Here is a 14,588-nt window from a genome sequence, read left to right on the forward strand (position 1 = left end):
GACCTTGAAGGACATCAGATGAATGTCCAGTTTAGATGGGAATGTGGTCAAGATAGACTGGTTCATAGGCACTGCACCAGGAATGCAACCTAGGATTCCCTGAGGATCACTGACCGAATATGAGACTTTACAACCTTCATATACAAGACATCATTCAGTTCATGACTTTAAGTACTTACAGCTAACAAGAGACAGTCACAGACAGCTGATATACAAAAACGCTCAGACTAGAAGTCTTAGGTTTAATTCTGCATCCAATCCAATCAAGTGTTGTTCATTACAAAAACTCAAACGAGAGTAGTTGACATTTAAAAGATTGAAAGCGGTACCTTGCAATGTGACATGCTATACTATTTAATTTTTTTTAATATAATAATCACTGCAGATATAATCATGTGTCCTCATATTAATTGGGCAAATATACAGAATATTTGGTTTTAAAAAAAGTGATTAAAAAGTCAGTTATTTTATAGCAATGAAATATGAGACCCATTTTGGGTTGAACAGTTCTTAAAAATATTTTAATAATCTGAAGAACCTTTTTTTCCAGTATAAAGAACTTTTTGTGAAAAGGTTCCATGGATGTTAAAGGTTCTTCTTGGAACTATTGATGCCGATAAAGAACCTTTATTTTTAAGAGTGGATACACTTTTCTTTACATATTATTCATATAAATTTTGACATTTAAAAAATGTTAATGTCCATGTTTAATGTCCACGACTTTCAACAGTCTTAAAAAAATAAAGCTCACCCATATATTAATGACAGGAGCGAACCAAAACAAGCAGAGCCCGACATAAACAAACAACAAATGTCCAGCAAGCTCTGTTTTGACGACAGTGTCAAGCACACCTAACAGTTTATTTTAGACTGTTTATTTTCTACAACTTTATGACCCTTATAGTGTGGTTTAATTTGATGTATGAGCCCTAAACACGTGATCGTTTTATAAACTCTGCGTTATTTCACTCCCATTAAGATTATTTCATTGAGAAAGCATAAACGTTTAGCAACATTAGAGGCTTTGGAGTAAAAGCCTACATTAATCTTTATCTTTTCAGTCCTGTAAGTATCTGTAAATAAGTGTTTTGAGATGACGATAAAGTTAAAGCCACAAGATATGCTATCAAGCTTTATTGATTGTTAGCAAATTGTGTAATTTTGGTATTTTTTTCGGAATAAAAGAATCAAGGTTTTTATTTGAATCTACAGCAGTAAGAATGTATCTTTTGGCCAAACTCAGTTTATTTGGCATCAGTTCTGATTCAACCTTGAACCTATGTATCACGCATGAGAAAATGAAATAGCATAGTTTCCGAATAGTCTCTGACTCTGTCCGGTGAGCGGGTTTGTGATAACTTACCGAACTCTGTGAGCAGATGAGCGGCTTCGTCCAGATGTAGGAGCTCGGCTTTCTCTTCGCTTCTCTTCAGCAGATTTCACTTCATTTTGGCTCTCGCGCACTGACTGCCGCTGGGAAGCTCGACATGACGTCAGGAGGACTGACTGTACGTTCTGTCACGTCACGTACCATTTGTTTTCGGTGTGTATGTCTGACCAAAACGACCAGCTCCATGAAACAAACAGGGACAAACTGAGGATTTATAAGAGTTACTCCAAGGATAATGGCGAAACGATATTCTTAATAATAGGCTACACATTTTTAAATCACAATAAACTTGAATAAGCCCTAACACATTGTGCTTAATTATGCGATAAAGTAAAATAAATAATCATGCCTCTTTCATAATTTAGCTATCAATGACTCCCGATTCCCGTCTTGCTTTAATAACAAACTAGAACGTTCTAGTAGGCTGCAGTGCACTTACTAGACCAACAACAGTTTGTGAGAAACTATTCAATTGTTAACTAGGCTTTATTTGGGAATGTAATAATGTAAAAAAAAAAAATGCATTAATCAAAATGTAAAAAAAAAAAAAAAATAATTCATGAGTTTACAAATTCTGGTGGCTTTGTTTTGTTTTGTTTTATTTTATTTGTCAACTAACAAACTGTAAAAAAATCTTTTAATTATGGATGATACTTCTTTTATAGCGTATAAACAATCAAAATAAATAAAATCAGTCATAAACCGCTGTCACAAGAGAGATTTGCATACAGTAAACGCTTCATAAAATTACAGAATCTTAAATCAGGTAGGTAAACAATATACACCAAATTCTTATCATGATATATGTGGTAGGAATATCATCTGAGAAATAATATAAAATCAAACCATAACAGCTTAATCAAATACAAGGGCCACTTGATAAATTAGAATCTTTTGATCAATCTTTCATATAGACGAGAATACAGCGCCCACTGCTGGAGGTTAGATTAAAGCCTACATCTTTACTGCTTTAACCAATAATAAAAAAATATTTTTACCCTGTAAGTGAGATTTCAAAAAAAAAAAAAAAATTTTAACTTACGTTCTATTATATACAATTTAAAAAGCTCTATAATAGACATTTCTACAACTATACAGAATCTCGTCTACATTGTTAGGTGAAACAATTTCACTGTTGATTCAGTACCAAAGCCAGCATAGAGAGGCTGAGTGAATGTGGTCTGGACTGTGTGGATGTCACAGAAACTGTAGAAGGACAGAGTTCATGCACTGTGATCCACTCCTATTTTAGAGGATCTGGAGGACACAGGGAGTTCAGTTACTATGTTATTGTGTCTCACCGTGGAAGAAATCCTAACTCATTTATTGCTATACCCTGTGATCCGTCTCTGTCTAACCTTCTTATAACCCTCTCACCTTCAAATTAAAATTTTCTGATAATTTACTCACCCCCATGTCATCCAAGATGTTCATGGCTTTCTTTCTTCAGTCGAAAAGAAATTAATGTTTTTGATGAAAACATTCCAGGATTTTTCTCCTTATAATGGACTTCAAAAATTTTACAAAATGAGTGATGGTTTCGCTAGATAAGACCCTTATTTCTTGTCTGGGATCGTGTAGAACGCTTTGAAGCTGCACTGAAACTGTAATTTTGACATTCAACCGTTTGGGGTCCATTGAAGTCCATTATAAGGAGAAAAATCCTGGAATGTTTTCATCAAAAACATTAATTTCTTTTCGACTGAAGAATGAAAGACATGAACATCTTGGATGACATGGGGGTGAGTAAATGATCAGGAAATTTTCATTTGAAAGTGAACTAATCCTTTAAAGGGTTAGTTCACCCCAGGTTCACCCAAATGCTGTTCCACACCCGCAAGACCTTCGTTAATCTTCGGAACACAAATTAAGATATTTTAGTTGAAATCCGATGGCTTACGGGTGTGGAACGGCATGAGGGGGAGTAATAAATGACAGACTTTTCATTTTTGGGTGAACTAACCCTTTAAGGGAGGCATGAGTATCAAGGGCAGTGGAAATGCAGGTATTATTTGGCAAGGATATCAGGAGCTAGCATGTTCAGTAATGTCAGAAATACATTAGTACATATGAATTAAAGTACATATGAATGTTGTTTAATAAAAACAAACAGATCATTAAGAACAGGATTTAATAGTGACATTACTAAACACAGTAATCAAGTTGACATGATAAATACAACACTACACATTTGTGAAATTCATTTTTTATATGAACAATTATGGGGAAACATATGTGCCCATTTGTGCTGCAGAAGCTGTTAGCTATACATTCATAAAGACATAATGCAAAAAACTAACTAACTAAATAAATAATCTTAAGTCTAAATTGCGGAAAGCTTACTTAGTACCGTTTACTGTCCATTATGACATTCAATCATAACAAACTATGGCACAGGGCAGGCATTGGTATTAATTAGGATCTGCTGACGTTGCTTGGTAACCTCACCTGCTTAATCTTTTAGTCACATCACCTTAATATTCATAAGCCAAGCTTTCTTTTTCTTTTGTATGATTCCGTTTACGGCACTTCTCATTCATTTTTTTTATTAACCAGACAGATATACAATAATATACAGAAATGTACATATTAATACACAAAAACATGCCAGAGCGTACAAACCATTGATTCATTAATAAAAAAAAACTGTATATTCCTTAAATATATGACACGTCTCCTTGTAAGCCAAGCTTTCCACATCCCCAGGATTCGTACATTCGTGACGCATCACAGCACGTGAAATGCTAACCGGAAGTGAGTGAAACCAGCAATGTCTAGCCGATAAACGTTGTTGAAATAAAGATATCACAGTCATATTAAACATGCTTCCGATAGTGTGTGGACAAAATTAAACAAATAAATGCAGTTAATTATGATCACTTGCAGCAATGAAATTCTTTAAAAACTAGTGAGGGCTTTAATTAGCCAGGCAGATGTCAGTTAGCAGAGAGGACATCATTGTACAGCTGTACATTTAATGTTGCTTACCAACGCGGCTCACACACTGGGTAAATGGAAATATTTCTAGCCTGACAAGGCTGTAATGTGAATCCGATACATTTGTTGCAATCGAGGTGCAGACAGTTATAGAGTGAACGGGTAAATATCCAAGGTTTTTGCTCTGCTTTTCAGTATTTTTGGTTCGACAAACGCACTGGTGTCTGTCTGAAATGTAAACAACAGCAAGCGTGGTTTCACTAAGGTCCGTAATATTGATCTTAACATTTATAATGTTGGCGATATCAGACAATTTGTGTTATGTAAAATCATAAAAGAGCTTTCTAAATTTGGTATCCGTACGTATTTGTTTATAATTCTAGGCGATTTTTGTACAGACTATCTGCAACCCCATTCGATATGTTTTTTAGTTTGATATCATTGAAGATATTCGAGATTTATAGTGATTTGTATCACTAAATATTAGTATTTTGATACCACGAAACATGACTGAATGATATTCACGTGCTATAAACATGCATGCATCTTTTCAACTGACTGTGTGTCTATTAAATATGAAACATAATTGTTTGTATGCTTAATTTCTCCACCAATTCAGTCCCTTTTCTATGTACTTTCCATTGCATCTTTGCAGTCAAGTTCTTGTATAGATTTGTTCCTGACCAAAACATTGTTAGTAATCTTGAGAGGGGTGTATACATTATTTTTGTGAATCTTTGTGCTTTTCTTTAGGTGAATGAGCGAGGCTGACTTCTTTCCCTCTGCTGATATGGCAGAGATAAACCGCATCCATTATGAGCTAGAATATACAGAGGGCATCAGTCAACAGATGCGGATCCCAGAGAGGCTCAAGATTGCCTCCAGCTCATCAGAGGAACCGCCTGGTCTCCCTCTGGATGCATCCCACAGTACTATGATGCATGTGCCAGAAAGGATTGTAATTGCAGGTATTAGCAAAGTTATGTTGTGGTTTTTAAGTAAATGAAATCTAAAGAAGTGTTAAAGAGAGCAGCAGTCAACTAATGCCCATTTTTTTTAACTGATAAAGGAGATGGCAATGATGCTCGCTTCGGGAGACCCAGAGATCTGGATTTGATACAGTCCACGCCTCTAGAGACGGTTGAACTGAAGACCCCACCACGGGTTCTTACCCTCAATGATCAAACTTTGGACTTCCTTGAGCCAGAGCCAGAGCCAGAGCCAGCAGGCAATTCCACTGCTCAGCCAAGAGACGAGGTAACAAATAAATCAGGAAAATGAAAAACTTTGAATAATCCTGTCATCCTGACATGTGACTTCTGAAGTTGAGAGCTGTTGTCTTTTCACAGATGCGATCTCACTTTAGGTCAAGAAGGGAGCGCTGTAGGAGTGAGAACTCAACAATGCGTCGCAATGGACAGATAAACAAACAGGATTTGTGAGTAAACAAACATGCATTAACCCTCTCACTAACTTTTTCCGACACATTTGAATTCTTATCCCTGTAAATATGAAATGATAGTAAACTCTTTAAATATATAAAAGCATATGTGTTTTTTTGAGTATCATATCTGATATATCAAATATGGCTCATATAATATGATATAGTAAAAATATGGAGCTCATATTCAAGGAGAAAAATCACCTCAATTTTATTCAGAATCCCGAACTAAGCAAATATGCAATTTGGTTGCTGATATTTATCATTTATATGGCCAAAAAGTATGATGAAATTCTGATAGCTTGTAATATGAGTAAATTATTTTTTATAACGAATATAAATATCATATATATATATATATATATATATATAGCTAAGTACAGTCCAAAAGTTTGGAACCACTAAGATTTTTAATGTTTTTAAAAGAAGTTTCGTCTGCTCACCAAGGCTACATTTATTTAATTAAAAATACAGTAAAAAACAGTAATATTGTGAAATATTATTACAATTTAAAATAACTGTGTACTATTTAAATATATTTGACAAAGTAATTTATTCCTGTGATGCAAAGCTGAATTATCAGCATCGTTACTCCAGTCTTCAGTGTCACATGATCCTTCAGAAATCATTCTAATATGCTGATTTGCTGCTCAATAAACATTTATGATTATTTTCAATGTTGAAAACAGTTGTACTTTTTTTTTTTCAGGATTCCTTGATGAATAGAAAGTTCAAAAGAACAGCATTTATCTGAAATACAAAGCTTCTGTAGCATTATACACTACCGTTCAAAAGTTTGGGGTCAGTAAGAATTTTTATTTTTATTTTGTTGAAAAGAAATTAAAGAAATTAATACTTTTATTCAGCAAGGATGCATTAAATCAATCAAAAGTGACAGTAAAGACATTTATAATGTTACAAAAGATTAGATTTCAGATAAACACTGTTCTTTTGAACTTTCTATTCATCAAATAATCCTGAAAAAAAATATTGTACACATATTTTGTACAGTTGTACACATTACATGTTTCTTGAGCAGCAGATCAGCATATTAGAATGATTTCGGAAGGATCATGTGACACTGAAGACTGGAGTAATGATGCTGAAAATTCAGCTTTGCATCACAGGAATAAATTACTTTGTGAAATATATTCAAATAGTTATTTTAAATTGTAATAATATTTCACAATATTACTGTTTTTACTGTATTTTTAATTAAATAAATGTAGCCTTGGTGAGCAGACGAAACTTCTTTTAAAAACATTAAAAATCTTAGTGATTCCAAACTTTTGGAGTGTAGTGTATATATATATATATATATATATATATATATATATATATATATATATATATATATATATATATATATATATATATATATATATATATATATATATATATATAACATACTGTATATATATATATATAACATACTGTATATATACAGTGGTCAACATTTGAAGTGGATCAAAAAAGTTAATCAAAGTTGTCTCAAGAACTAAGTTGTCCTAAGAAGAAGGTTTTAAGTTTTAGGACAACTTTGATGAAAGGTTTTGATCCACTTCAAATGCTGACTACTAATATATATTATTTTGTGGATTTCTGTGCTTTGGAAATGTTTTGTTGACACATTTAGACATTTTGTGTGTTTTTTTTATCAGAAAGTGTGTTGGCTGTAAGCAGATAGGTAAACAGTACTTGTCCATGTGATTCATGCATCACAATCATGTCTCTCTTTATTAGTGCAAGCCCATCTCCATCCCGTGCTCCTGTCCGCGCCTGTCCCCCTCTCATCAGCCCTGAGGACAGTAGTCAGAACTTAAACAGTGCCACTGGTGTCCTCTCCTACATCAAGAGCACGACTCGCAGGGCTTACCAACAGGTCCTCGAGGTGCTTGACGACAGCCACCGCAGGTAAATAAAGATGTGTGTGAAAAATAGGACAAAGTCAAATGCAGGCTAATTTAAGGTGCAGTTAGTGATTTCTGAGAAACGCTGTTGAAAGTGGATCGGACCGAGCACCACAACACCCTTGTAGCCAATCAGCAGTAGAGGGCGTATATACTCATGATGAGGGAAGAGAGAGAGAAGAAAGGGTTATAATCAGGCAAGTTAAAGGGTTAGTTCACCCAAAAATAAAAATTCTGTCATTAATTACTCACCCTCATGTCGTTCCACACCCGTAAGACCTTCGTTCATCTTCAGAACACAAATTAAGATATTTTTGATTATTTGATGTACGTTCAAAAAGCGTTAACTTCCGCGATGTAGCACACAATGCCATGACGTTCTACACATTGGGTCTCATTCATGAAACATTCGTAAATATACGAGTAAATATGCGAGTGATTTGCGCGTAAAGAGACTTTCCCGAAAACTCTTCTCCTGTTTCACAAATACTTCGTAAACGTCAGAAGTGACAGTGAAATGTGTGTGTGTGTTAATGAATTCCAATCAGTCGTAAATGGGACGCGCGTGCATGCTCATTCTCAATTACCATAAATCCCGCCCCATTAAATCGACTCACAACTATATATGGGCATCATATTATGACACCAAACGAAGGATTTTGGACATTTTATAGGAAACAAGTTCCATAACAAATAAGGGGCCATTAGTTTGCCCAACCGTATTGAAATCTGTCCATTATTTGATTAAAGTGCTCCGTTTGCAGATGCTATTACTGGCTCTCACAATAAAAGTAAAAAGAAAAAACGGATGTAAACTATATATAATATTTTTTCAAAATGCTGTGTAAATATGTACCTTATTAAGGTGAATTAAAATGCAGCCTTATTAATGACCAAAACGTTCGGCTGTTAAACGCACTATTTACGCGTGGCTGGGAGCAGGTGTAGATTTCTTTCGTACCAACTAACATTTGGAAAATACGAACATTTTAATGAATCCGAAAATTTACGCCAGAACCACTTTACACACGATTTACACAAAAATTTGTTCTGCTCGTGTTTCATGAATGAGACCCAATGACATGATGTACTACACGTTATAGCGTAGGGCATAGCGTAGTATGTCATGGCATTGTGTACTATGTTGTGGAAGTTAACACTTTTTGGACGTATGTTGAATGCGTATGGCTGTCTCGCCGGAAGCTTGTTATTTTACATTATAAAGTTTTAAATAAGCATATTTGTCTTACACAAACGCATTGATTTGCTTCAGAAGGCCTTTATTAACCTCCTGGAGTCATATGGATTCGTTCTTTTCATTTTTGAGTACCAAGGATAGTTTTAAGTATATCTCCGATTGTGTTTTTTTCTGAAAGAAGATGGTCTTAGGATGGCTTGAAGGTGAGTAAATCATGGAATAATTTTCATTTTTGGGTGAACTAACCCTTTAAATTGCTGTCTATGGACAAGTCATATACTTCTTGGATTTCATCAAAAATATTTTAATTTGTGTTTCGAAGATGAACAAAGGTTTTACGGGTGTGGAATGACATGAGGGTGAGTAATTAATGACAGAATTTATATTTTTGGGTGAACTAACCCTTTAATATTAAAAAAAAGATTTCCAGCGCTGGAGAGACCTAAGCAGGAACGCCTGAAAATGGACGCAGAGGTTGCTTTGTTTCTGCTTCATACATGAGTAACATTGGTTTTACTATGTTTGACAGAACTAAGATATGCTGTTGTTGTAATGTTAGTAACAGGACAGTTTTGAGTGTCATTGTTTGTCTGGAGCTGGTGTGCTGCTGCCGACTAACAACCTACTCTTGCTTGTATATGCTCTTGTGCACTGTATGTTCATTTTTTGTTCTTACTTGTAGTTAATTCGTCATCTTCGCTATATTTTTCATGAAGCATTATTTTGCTTTGCTTCAACTATGATAGAGACATCCACTCTTGCATGTTTGTGCATTTTGGGGCGGAGCAATGAAGGGAGGGGTGTGTTTGTTTGGGTTAATTTCAAATATCAACAGTTTCTCAGAAATTGCTCACTGCACCTTTAAGTTATTTTAAATCATCATAATTCATTTAATTTTTAAGGGAATTAAAAAAAACAAAAATCAAATTAAGTGTTATTTTTCTTTTTCGTGTAGTCGGACAGCTCTTGTGACTTTTGATCCTAGTTTGGAGAACACTGCCGATGATGCTGTCTTAACGGACGCTGCATCACTGCGACGACAGGTCATGTCTCACTACTTTGCCTGTAACTCTTGTGTTCATAAAAATGTTCCTAAGTCAGGCATGTTATTTTTCCATATTTTGTATTTTCTGACCTAGGAAGTATGGTCATTTCCGAGAGAAAAATCGATGTTCTGCAAAATAAGATTATTATTATTATAAAGATTTTACAATAGCATTATTATAGTAATGTTCCTTCTCAGTTTTCATCTTTAGCTGATCACATGCATGATTAATCATGTGTTTTGATTTACTGAACAGATCATCAAGCTGAATCGAAGACTGCAGCTACTGGAGCACGAGAATAAAGAACGCGCCAAGCGGGAAATGGTCATGTACTCCCTCACTGTTGCATTCTGGCTGGTCAACTCCTGGGTCTGGCTCCGCCGCTAGACACCCCTCTTTTCCACTCATCCTTGTGTCTAACAAAATAAAAGACAGTTCAGTCACATGTATATTAGGTATTTTCTCATTCACAGACCTTTCAGTTAGTAAAAAGTAAAAAGAATAATTTAACAGTTGCACTACTTTCAATAACACAAGGTCTAATTAAGCTCAAAGTGTGTAGTTATGTTTAATTTATTGTTTTTGCATTTCATATTGTATACTGTTTTTGTAACTGTTCTGTATGAATAGTTTGATAGTCCAGTGCAATGTGATGTAAAGATGTAAATTATTGTAATATTTCAGTAGACATTCCATTTTTGTGAATACATTTTAGTTGAAATATTTTGAGTCATTATTTATGCAAGAACATATTTAAAGTTGTGGGATCACCAAAGTATTAAAGTGTAAAATGCATAAACTATATTGCTTGTCACTGCATTTCAGACACTTGATCACTAGATGGAGTCTATCCTCCTGAATTTTATTCCTTTAAAATTTTTTTTTTTATTATTAATAATATCTGTGAGCATACATGTTTATTAAATGTCACAGCTTGCTAAAGTCTCAGAACAAGGCCACTGCTTAGTGACATAATTTGTAACATTTCTGGAACAAAATGTAGTCATTTTCAGGATGCGTCAGTTCATCTGCAAGATTTGGCCCTAGTGCCATGGGCCCCTGTCACAGGGTTTATCCTCCAGCTGAGCAATGTCTGTCCAGTTGAACGCACAGAACTTCAGGGTCAGGAACGGAGGATAATATAACACTGACGAATAACTACTGTGTCTATATCAATATTTCCTGGGAAAACCCCTAAATAAAGATTGCACACATCTCAAAAATTTGCTTTAGAAATCAATGTATTGTTTTATTTTAATATCATTGATCATAAGCATGTCACTGGCATACAGTCCATAGTTCATTTTGCAGTGATATTTCTTATTTGTTGGTTTATGTAAACATGAAGTCTCATGTTTATGAAGAACAGGGTTCCTACACATTTTGCATTTTAAAATTCCATACTTTTCCAGACCTCCTTTAAAACAATTTCTGCCATTGGTAAGCTTTGTATCCTTTTCTATGTTTTATCTGCTTTATGTTTGTAGTCCGAGTCCTACTGTCTTTTAGTGATTTTTAAATTAGTGTTTGATTATTGAAATAAAGCATTCACGTCTAGGCTCTTATAGCTTATAGTGCATATATTTAGCAAAATGCTCCTCTTGAAGTTCATTTTTGTAGCTGAATAATGAGTATTTGGACACTGAACGGCTTTTCTGAGATAGGCTAAATGTGACATTTTTACAAGTTGTTTATTGACGCCTTTCTGCAGTTGAAACACTGATTGATTGTTTGCATGTGACATGATACAGATTTCAGTAAGTTGTACTGTATCTTTTAACATACCTTCGGATGTTCATTCATGTTTATTTTGTGCTGTAACTAGTAATGCGGTAGAGATGTTCGGTTCAAGAGCGCTACAGTGATCTGTCACGCCACAAATCACCAAGAAAGATCGCGACTTTTCGATTCTTGTGAGAATCTTGTGACACACACTCAATTCACATAAATGACGTATTTTGATTCAAAACGGCTAATTTCGCCAAAAAGTGACTAGTTTGCAGGTATGATAAATTAGAAAAGTGAATAGAGCCAATAGTCTGGAAACACAAATATTTTTCCATACTGTGATTTCTTTTTTCCGTATTTTTCAGCATCTCACGCCATGAGCATGTGTTGAAATCAAGGCAACAACAACAAGGATAATTCAGTTTTAGCAGCAAGTTATGTTTGACCATGAAAATAGTGTTCTTCTGCTCATAAGCTTTGCCTTTTTTTTTTTGCACCAGACGTACCACTGATCCATGGGTCCAAAAAGTTCCAGTTTGGTCAAATCCCTACATAAAATATTCTTCCACAACTCCACTAGTATATCCAAATGAATTTAAGCATATACAAATCAGACTTGTATGTTCTTCTTGGTCGAGAATGGCATTCAGAAGAACACTATCTCCATGGTCAAACATGGAGGTGGTCCAGTATTGTTATGTGGGTACTATGCTGTTGCAGGAAGTAGAAATCTTGACTGTATGAAGGACATCAGGAATTCATTGAAGTATCAAGCCATGTTGGCAAAGATGATGAAGCCTTTGATGCTACTGATAATGATTAATGGACTTTCCTGCAGGACTGCCGTCCCAAAGTATACATCCAAATCTACTAAAGCTTGGTTCAGGGATCAGTCATAGAATGTTCTTGACTGAGTGGCCTGTACAGTCTTCAGATTTAAATCTCATTGAAAATAATTGGTGGAATTTGTAGAAAGCAGTGGTAACATGGAAACCAAAGAATATCAGTGATCTGAGTAATTCTCGGAATCACTCAAATGTGTCACTCAAATGTGTATTGATAAACTTTGTATAATACTTTACTGATGCCTTTGATGAATTGTTTTCATAAAATGTTGTTCTCAGCAGCAAAATGTCTTGCAGGTTAAGGGGGTTGAATAATTTTGATTGCAACTCTAATTACACATAACAGTTTGCACTTGACACTTGGTGTGGAAAATATATATTAAATGTCAAAGCTTCCTAGGTCACTGCTAACTAATATCATGTTTATAACTTCTGAAACAATATTTAATAATTTTCCAAGTAATAATGTGACATGCTAAGGAGGACATTCTTGGCCTTTCTGTGATTGCAGATGAATTTTCTTTATGAAAATATGTATATGTGGTTTAATGATAAACATGCACACACACAGATGCAGCAGTATAACTGTAGTAACTGGTATTTTGGAGGAAACTTTTGGTGACCATGGTAAATTTTAAATAATCAATAAGGTTCGAGAGGCCGTGCTGTATCATGAATAAGTCACGGCTGAAGGCTGTTGTTAGACACGACACAAAGCGGAGTGCCTGCAACCCCTTCAGCCGTGACTTATTCACGATACAGCACTAGCCTCGAGTACCTTATGGCTTTTATAAAACGGTTACCACACAATACAAATATTAAGGCCAGAAATATGTAACAATGCACCTTTATGAAGTAAACTCTTACTAAAAGCCTTCCTTCCGCCAGAAAAAAAATAGTCCCTGACCGTGAACAGCAACAGAAGGTACATTATTACGCCATTAGATGGCAGCAAAGTCTTTATGAGTGTGTCAGTCAGTAGCGAAGACTTTTACATTGAAAAGACTGAATTGTTGTAAACACGGAACAAGACACAACTGACAAATGCTTTGACTAGCGCTGTCAGTCACGGGAAAACCCCTTAACTGTTATAAGGACAAGATAATACATTGGACATTTAAACAGATTTTTTATTATGAACATAGGACTGACCTGAAGGAAAATACTAAATCTGAATGCAGTTACTAAACTCGCTCACTCGATCTCTTTCTCACAATACTCTTCTACATAACACAGTAAGCTTCAATGAACAATATCATTTGAGAACAAACAGTTTACATTGCTAAGAGTGGTTGCTAAGGGTGTTGTGTAGTGAAACACAGAACCGTTGGGTGAAGCGGTCATAGCCATGTTTTATTGTGAATCATGGACAGGAACTAACTGTTTTATAAAAGTTAATATACCACAGATTATTGTACTGACAATAAAAGTGATATTTTCGTTGAATCAGTGGCTGTCTCAAAACGACTTTAAAGAGGATCACAGTGTGGAATGATCCACTCAATGACACTTAGGAATAAACAGGATATAAATCCTTTGAAGCATGAATTTCAAGAAAGAAGGAGGAAATATAATATACTGACTTGTACATTATTTACAGAATGTATGTTATCTATTTGTAGTTTTAAGAGCTTAAAGTTAGCATAATATAATGGTTAATCTTGAAATGTAATTTTTCTGTCAACAAAATTCCTGTTAAATTGGCTGGTTTTCACAGACAAGCCTTGCTAGCATGGAAATTAGTATACAAGCACAATTTCTCACCCCATAATTATTTTATATGGAATAACAAAGATACTATTCAAAAACAAATCATTATCTATCATACTTGGTTCAGTGAAGGTATTATGTTAGTAAGACAGTTGCTTAATTCCCATTTGTTGTCATATTCTGAATATGGATCAACATGGAGGATCCTTTTCAGAATATTTTCATTGATAATGTTGATGTTCTAAAACAAGTGTAGCAACAAGGTTATAAAAAATGCTCTTCTGTGTCTTTTCCTGCTGCAAGATCTTTCTGGCCTTCTTTATTTGGTAATATCTCTTGGGTTAAAGCATGGAAACTTTAAAATAAGTTCTGTATCAATAACA

General features: G+C 34.8%; 2 protein-coding genes across 6 annotated transcripts in view; one reads left to right on the forward strand and one right to left on the reverse strand.

Moving 5' to 3' along the window:
• The window catches only part of greb1l (GREB1 like retinoic acid receptor coactivator), a 57,856-nt gene extending 56,391 nt beyond the window's left edge, over nucleotides 1-1,465 (reverse strand). For both annotated transcript variants that reach the window (XM_067362471.1, XM_067362470.1), the window contains exon 1: nucleotides 1,364-1,465. The gene's annotated coding sequence lies outside the window, so the exon portion shown is untranslated. The remainder of the gene's footprint in view (nucleotides 1-1,363) is intronic.
• Nucleotides 1,407-11,120, forward strand: mffb (mitochondrial fission factor b). 4 transcript variants are annotated; one of them, XM_067362474.1, is made up of 7 exons: nucleotides 1,407-1,543; nucleotides 5,081-5,295; nucleotides 5,397-5,584; nucleotides 5,677-5,765; nucleotides 7,512-7,682; nucleotides 9,832-9,919; nucleotides 10,178-11,120. In XM_067362474.1, the coding sequence occupies exons 2-7, from the start codon at nucleotides 5,085-5,087 to the stop codon at nucleotides 10,307-10,309; spliced, it is 879 nt and encodes a 292-aa protein (XP_067218575.1). In that variant the 5' UTR covers nucleotides 1,407-1,543; nucleotides 5,081-5,084; the 3' UTR covers nucleotides 10,310-11,120. The 4 variants fall into 4 exon arrangements, with proteins under 4 accessions (XP_067218575.1, XP_067218574.1, XP_067218573.1 ...); XM_067362473.1 differs by lacking the exon at nucleotides 1,407-1,543 and adding an exon at nucleotides 3,635-4,398; XM_067362472.1 differs by lacking the exon at nucleotides 1,407-1,543 and adding an exon at nucleotides 3,636-4,489.
• The last annotated feature ends 3,468 nt before the right edge of the window (nucleotides 11,121-14,588 follow it).

The sequence above is a fragment of the Chanodichthys erythropterus genome, chromosome 16 (assembly GCF_024489055.1).
Source record: "Chanodichthys erythropterus isolate Z2021 chromosome 16, ASM2448905v1, whole genome shotgun sequence".
Classification (NCBI taxonomy): Eukaryota; Metazoa; Chordata; class Actinopteri; order Cypriniformes; family Xenocyprididae; genus Chanodichthys; species Chanodichthys erythropterus.